Here is a 7,500-nt window from a genome sequence, read left to right as displayed (position 1 = left end):
CCCCTGTAGGAGCGAGTTCCATATTCCCCCCGCTCCCTGGCTCCAGAAGTTCCTCCAGAATTCCCCGTTGGATTTGTCACGGACTGTTGCAGGTTAATAGCCCCCGAGTCCCGGCCTCGCCTATGAGTGGGAGTGTTTCTGCGTCTCCTACCCTTAGCAGGTCACACCCCCGCCCACTTCCACCCCCTCCCCAGTGGGAGCTGGGCTCACCTACAGCTCAGACTGGAGATAGGGGCCTCACGAAGCTGAGTCCGCACTGGGTAACCCCCCCCCCCACCCTCAGTGTTTCAGTGACACCCCGCCCCAGCTATCCCAATCAGTGCCGATCAGCTCCCACCGCAATGCATGTCTCTGTATATCAGCAGACGGGATACGCACGGTGTTGTTGTCTAGTCTGCCTGCACTCAGTGTCAATTCCCACTTGACACGTGATGAAGGTTGTGTGAAACCGTGTGTCTGTGTGTGCGTGTGCCTGAGTTGTGTGCGCGCGCGTGTGCCTGCACCTGAGTTGTGTGCGCGCGTGTGCCTGCGCCTGAGTTGTGTGCGCGAGTGTGCCTGCGCCTGAGTTGTGCGCGCGCGTGTGTGACTGCGCCTGAGTTGTGCGCGCACGCGTGACTGTGCCTGAGTTGTGCGCGCACGCGTGACTGTGCCTGAGTTGTGCGCGCGCGCGTGTGCCTGCCCCTGAGTTGTGCGCGCGCGCGTGTGCCTGCCCCTGAGTTGTGCGCGCGCGCGTGTGCCTGCCCCTGAGTTGTGCGCGCGCGCGTGTGCCTGCCCCTGAGTTGTGCGCGCGCGCGTGTGCCTGCCCCTGAGTTGTGCGCGCGCGCGTGTGCCTGCCCCTGAGTTGTGCGCGCGCGCGTGTGCCTGCGCCTGAGTTGTGCGCGCGCGCGTGTGCCTGCGCCTGAGTTGTGCGCGCGCGCGCGTGCCTGCGCCTGAGTTGTGCGCGCGCGCGTGTGCCTGCGCCTGAGTTGTGCGCGCGCGTGTGTGCCTGCGCCTGAGTTGTGCGCGCGCGCGTGCCTGCGCCTGAGTTGTGCGCGCGCGCGTGCCTGCGCCTGAGTTGTGCGCGCGCGCGTGTGCCTGCGCCTGAGTTGTGCGCGCGCGTGCCTGCGCCTGAGTGGTGAGCGCGCGCGTGCCTGCGCCCGAGTTGTGCGCGCGTGTGCCTGCGCCCGAGTTGTGCGCGCGTGTGCCTGCGCCCGAGTTGTGCGCGCGCGCGCGCCTGCGCCCGAGTTGTGCGCGCGCGCGCGCCTGCGCCCGAGTTGTGCGCGCGCGCGTGCCTGCGCCTGAGTTGTGCGCGCGCGTGCCTGCGCCTGAGTGGTGAGCGCGCGCGTGCCTGCGCCCGAGTTGTGTGCGCGTGTGCCTGCGCCCGAGTTGTGCGCGCGTGTGCCTGCGCCCGAGTTGTGCGCGCGCGCGCGCCTGCGCCCGAGTTGTGCGTGTGCCCGTGCCTGCGCCTGAGTGGTGAGCACGTGTGTGTGTGTGTCTGTGTGAGAGAGTCAGTACCTTGGAGAGTGACAGTGAGGAGATGTGATGGGATTGGACGTCTCGGGGGAGCAGTGGTTTGAGATGACTGTCTCCTATTGTGTTCTCAGCATTTCCTGTGGCTTAGTGAGGGGGAACAAAGATGGGATCATTGCCAGTGTGTGTGTCTGTGTGTGTCAAGGTGCTGACAATGTGTAGAAGCACAAAAGAGCATCAGTGATGGGCTGCTGACTGTGTGCTTCCTGAAACCTGTGAGAGCTGAAACTCATCCTGATCTCACCATTACTCACCATCCAAAATAGCCACAAGAAGCAGCAACAACAGAAGCCACAGTCAATTCCGGCATCTGGTCACACTGAATGCATCCCTATTCAGCCCCTCCAGCCTGTTACACAGGAACAGGAGGAGGCCATTCAGCCCCTCTAGCCTGTTACACAAGAACAGGAAGAGGTCATTTTGCCCCTTAAGCCTGTTTTATAGGAACAGGATTGAGTTCATGTGGCACTAAGAGTACAGAAATCCCCCCCCCCACCCCCTCCACACATCCCTGTACATTCCTCCTTGTCATATGTTTCAAACCGTGTAGAGAAATTTAATGGCAGAGACAGAGGCCACTCTTCCCCTTGTCCCTGCTCCAGCCGAGTACCGAGCCAGCCAGCCTCCCCCTGTGTTCCAGCTCTTTGTCAACAGCCCTGCAGGTTACCAGACTCCAAGTGGATATCCAGGCACCTTTTCAATCAGTTGAGGGTTTCTGCCTCAGCTACCCTTTCAGGCAGTGACTTCCAGACACCTACCACCCTCTGAGGTGGGGGGGGGAGAGAAAATTCCTCATCTCCCCTCTCATCCTTCTACCATTCACCATTCACTTTAATTCCATGGCCCCTCGTCACTGATCCCTCTGCTAGGGGAAACAGGTCCTTCCCATCTCCTCTATCCAGGCCCCTCCCCACCACCCCCCTTAACCTTTTACACCTCAATCAAATCTCCCCCCCCGCCCTCCTCTGTTGCAAGGAGAGCAATGCCGGCCTATCCAATCTCTCCTCGTAGCTGCAATTTTTTCCAGCCCTGGCAACATTCTTGTAAACCTCCTCTGTACCCCTCTCGAGGGCAATAACATTCTCTCTGTAATGCGGTAATGAAGCGATGCTGGCCTAATTAGTGGTTTATACAGCTGCCGTATAACCTCCCTGCTCTTATACTCTCCGCTTCAGCTAATAAAGGAAAGGATTCCATGTGCCTTATTGACCACCTTATTTACCTGCGCTGCTACCTTCAGGAATCTGTGGACATGCATTCCCAGGTCCCTCACTTCCACTGCACCTCCTCTGTGTCCTCCCATTTATTGTGCATCCCCTTTGCCTTGTTCGGCCTCCCCAAGTGCATCAGCTCAAACACCTCTGGGTTGAGTTCCATTTGCCACTTTTCTGCCCACCTGACCAGTCATATGAATGTACCAGTTAGGAACAGGAGGTAGGCCATTCGGCCCCTCGAGCCTGCTCCGCCATTCAATAAGATCACGGCTGATCTGTTAGTGTTTCGAGTTCCACATTCCCATCTAACCCCTGCTAACCTTAGATTCCCTTGCCGAACAAGAATCTATCTACCTCTGCCTTGAAAATACTCAGTGACCCCCGACTCCACCATCTCCTGAAGCAGAGAGTTCCAAAGTTGCACATCCCTCTGAGAGAAAAAACATCCCCTCATCTCTGTCCTAAAAGGATGACCCCTAATTTTAAACCAGTGCCCCCTAGTTCTGGACTCACCCACAAGAGGAAACATCCTTTCCAATTCCACCTTGTCAAGGCCGTTCAGGATCTTGTATACTTCAATCTAATCACCCCTCACTCTTCTAAACTCCAGCGGAAACAAACCCAGTCTGTCCACCCCTTCCTCATAAGACAACCCACTCATTCCAGGTCTAGTAAACCTCCTCTGAACCACCTCCAATGCATCTACATCCTTCCTTAAATAAGGAGACCAAAACTGCTCACAGTATTCAAGATGCAGTCTCACCAATGCCCTGTATTACTGAAGCATCACATGCTTACTTTTATGTTCAACCCCTCTCGTAATAAAGGATAACATTCCATTAGCATCCTGGATTGCATGCTGTACCTGTATACATAACAGCCCATTGATACCCTCCTGCGATCCACAGCTTCCCTCCTCGCTGTCAACCACGCGGGCGATTTTGTGCCCAGCTTGTTACATTCCCCTGAGCCCCGTGGGCTTTTATTTATTTTTTAACCAGTTCTGCCACGTTGGTGTTCATGCTCCACCTGCACCTCCTCCCACCCTCCCTCTTCATCTCACCCCACATCGCCGTATCCTTCTGTCCCTTTCTCCCTCGCGTGTTTATCCAGCTTCCCCCCGCCCCCCTCCTCAAATGTATCCACACTGTTCACCTCGGCCACTCCCTGTTGTTGGGTGGTTGGGGGGGGTGGGGGGGTGGAATTTAAATGCGCTGAGTCTGTCACAGTCTCTGTCACGGTGACCGTGACGACCATCGGTGCTTATTGCGGAAGCCCTCCTGGTTCACCAACGCCCCTGAGGGAAGGAAACCTGCCACCCTTACCCTGGCCTGGGCCCAGCAGGTCCACCGCGACATGGGTTGACCCTTGGCCGCCCTCCGAAACTACCCCCTCACCTCCCCCGCCGCCCCCCACCCCCCCGGAGAGTCCAGTATAGACGGGGCCCGCAGGGCTCACAATCTGAGGATAATTTTGGACTGAGACGAGGAGAAATCTCCTGCACTCGGATGGGAATTCCCTGGCCCCAGAGGCTCAGTCCGTTCAAGATCAGTCCTGATTGCGCGGACTGGCGGAGCAGATTCGAGGGGCCGAATGGCCTCCTCTCCTCTCTCTCTCCCCCCCCCCCCGCCACTGTTTCCGTCCTCATTTCCCCCCAGTCGATTGCCGGTCAGCGTTGTGAAGGGTGGGGGTGGGGGTTGGGGTGGGTGGTTTGAGGAGGGAAGTCGAGGGGGGTTGGGAGCGGACGGCAGAACGGGAGCCAGCCCCGTGTTAAGGCCTTGCCCGTGTCTGTCTCTCTCTACCCCCCCCCCCCCCCCCCCCCCCGCAGCGCGAGAAGGACCATATCCGGCGACCGATGAACGCCTTCATGATCTTCAGCAAGCGCCACCGGGCGCTCGTTCACCAGCGGCACCCCAACCAGGACAACCGGACAGTCAGCAAGATCCTCGGCGAGTGGTGGTACGCCCTGGGCCCCAAGGAGAAGCAGAAGTACCACGACCTGGCCTTTCAGGTAGGAGGGAGAGCCCGACCCCCACCCCAATTTCCCACCCCCACTCCCCCCCCCCGCAAACTCCCAGGGGGTCAGAACAGCCAGCTCCCTCAACAAGGTAGGGAGAGACTGGGAACTGTGGAGCAGCGGCGAGATTTAGGGGTCCAAGTGCAGAAGTCGCTGGCGGGCAGGGGTTTTTGCGAGGTAGCAGCACTCCGGCCCGACGCGATCAAGCAAGGCGGTTGGATGGAGTCGAGGTACAGGCCAGCCAGGATCTCATTGAACGGCGGAACAGGCTGGAGGGGCTGAATGGCCTCCTGCTTTCCCTGTGGCCTGGAAAGGGCGTTGCTGTTCCCAGCCCTGCTGCCCCTAGTCTGTGGGCAGGTGAGTGAAGCTGATTCCCGCGGCAACAGGTAAGAGTCAGCAGCCTGAGGTTTCGGGCGCAGGTCCCCCCCTGGCCCACAGCTCCCCTCTCCTTGGCAATCCCCAGCCTGGGCTGCTGAGGTGAAACAAAGCAGTGGGTGTGGGGCAAGGGGGACGGGGGCTCCCACAGTAACTGGATGAATAACCCGTGTCGCTGCGTTAGCATCTCTGGATGTGGGCAGTCACGGTCACAATAAATACAGGAGGCCATTCAGCCCCTTGAGACTGTCACACAGGAACAGCAGGAGGCCATTCAGCCCCTCCAGCCTGTCACACAGGAACAGCAGGAGGCCATTCAGCCCCTCCAGCCTGTCTCACAGGAACAGGAGGAGGTCATTCAGCCCAATTGTTTGATGTGTGACAGTTCCATAACGCTTCATATTCTTGCCCCATAAAACCTGTGGACATTTTTTCAAAGTTTCGGTTGAACCCCTCGACCTCCACAGCTTTGTAGGAGCAGAGTCTCAGGTTAGATTTTCATCTGGAGCTGCATTGGAGAACGTTGCAATTCTAGGACCGATTATAGCTACAAAGTGAGCGTTTGAAAAAGGATAGGACCCTGTGCTTCATCACACCCACAGTATTCCTGGCGTGTTGTTTGAATTACTTGTCCCGGGAATGTTTGATGGGGACAGTGTAGAGGGAGCTTTACTCTGTATCTAACCCCGTGCTGTACCTGTCCTGGGAGTGTTTGATGGGGACAGTGTAGAGGGAGCTTTACTCTGTATCTAACCCCGTGCTGTACCTGTCCTGGGAGTGTTTGATGGGGACAGTGTAGAGGGAGATTTACTCTGTATCTAACCCCGTGCTGTACCTTCCTGGGAGTGATTGATGGGGACAGTGTAGAGGGAGTTATACTGTGTATCTGACAGTGAAGAGCAGGTGATGTGGGATCAGTGCTCAGTCTGGGTGCTGACTTGCTGAGAATTGGAGTGAATATGAAACGTCGTTTCACTCTGTGGGGGGTGGGATTGCTGCCCGCCGACAGGGTCTGGGCAGGGTGACCGATCAGGGTGGGGAAGCCGGGCCCTGGGGGTGGGGTCGGGGTTCCCGGCAAGCATTCGCTTGGCACCTGGGTGGGTCCGGATGTCCGGTGTGGGGGGGCGGATATCATCAGCTGAGGGGACGAAATCGGCCGAGGTATGGAGCGGTGGTCCGGCTGTGGAGATGGGGGGTGGTGGCGTTGAGGGGGGGTGGGGGGCACTGCGAGAAGCATGCTGAACTCTGTTCCCTTGCCACGCTGGTATACAGGTGAAGGAGGCTCACTTCAAGGCCCACCCTGACTGGAAGTGGTGCAACAAGGACCGCAAGAAATCGAGCTCCGATGTCAAAGCCGCCATGGTGGGGCCTGGCGCCGTGAGGTGTAAGGAGCAGCGGGAGCGCAGCATGTCGGAGACTGGGACCCTCTCCGCTGTCACAGGTAGCTCACTCCCCTCAGGCAGCTCGCCGCACCCTCCGGGGGCGGGGGGGGGGGTGGGGTGGTGGGGGGGAGCCAGGGAGGGAGGCTGGGAAGTGGGGGGGAGGGGTGGGGTGTTAGTCAATGTGTTTGGGGGGGCGGTTAGTGAATGTGTTTGGTTGGGGTGGGGTTAGTGAATGTGTTTGGTTGGGGGGGGGAGGGTTAGTGAATGTGTTTGGTTGGGGGGGGGAGGGTTAGTGAATGTGTTTGGTTGGGGTGGGGTTAGTGAATGTGTTTGGTTGGGGGGGGGAGGGTTAGTGAATGTGTTTGGTTGGGGGGGGGAGGGTTAGTGAATGTGTTTGGTTGGGGGGGGGAGGGTTAGTGAATGTGTTTGGTTGGGGTGGGGTTAGTGAATGTGTTTGGGTGGGGTGGGGTTAGTGAATGTGTTTGGTTGGGGGGGTTAGTGAATGTGTTTGGTTGGGGTGGGTTTAGTGAATGTGTTTGGTGGGGGGGGTTAGTGAATGTGTTTGGTTGGGGGGGTTAGTGAATGTGTTTGGTTGGGGGGGGGAGGGTTAGTGAATGTGTTTGGTTGGGGTGGGGTTAGTGAATGTGTTTGGTTGGGGGGCTGTTAGTGAATGTGTTTGGTTGGGGGGGTTAGTGAATGTGTTTGGTTGCGGGGGGGAGGGTTAGTGAATGTGTTTGGTTGGGGTGGAGTTAGTGAATGTGTTTGGTTGGGGGGGTTAGTGAATGTGTTTGGTTGGGGGGGGGTTAGTGAATGTGTTTGGTTGGGGTGGGGTTAGTGAATGTGTTTGGTTGGGGGGGGGAGGGTTAGTGAATGTGTTTGGTTGGGGGGGTTAGTGAATGTGTTTGGTTGGGGTGGGGTTAGTGAATGTGTTTGGTTGGGGGGGGGAGGGTTAGTGAATGTGTTTGGTTGGGGTGGGGTTAGTGAATTGTTTGTTGGGGGGGGG

At 57.9% G+C, this 7,500-nt stretch overlaps 1 protein-coding gene across 1 annotated transcript in view; it reads left to right on the top strand.

Moving 5' to 3' along the window:
- The window catches only part of LOC121271021 (protein capicua homolog), a 143,298-nt gene that overhangs the window by 97,803 nt on the left and 37,995 nt on the right, over positions 1–7,500 (top strand). The window contains exons 5-6 of the mRNA XM_041176705.1: positions 4,552–4,734; positions 6,388–6,549. Of these exons, the coding sequence (XP_041032639.1) occupies positions 4,552–4,734; positions 6,388–6,549 (345 nt within the window). The remainder of the gene's footprint in view (positions 1–4,551; positions 4,735–6,387; positions 6,550–7,500) is intronic.

The sequence above is a fragment of the Carcharodon carcharias genome, chromosome 29 (genome assembly GCF_017639515.1).
Source record: "Carcharodon carcharias isolate sCarCar2 chromosome 29, sCarCar2.pri, whole genome shotgun sequence".
Classification (NCBI taxonomy): Eukaryota; Metazoa; Chordata; class Chondrichthyes; order Lamniformes; family Lamnidae; genus Carcharodon; species Carcharodon carcharias.
The sequence above is the reverse complement of the archived record's forward strand: the minus strand, read 5'-3'. Positions and strand labels throughout refer to the sequence as shown.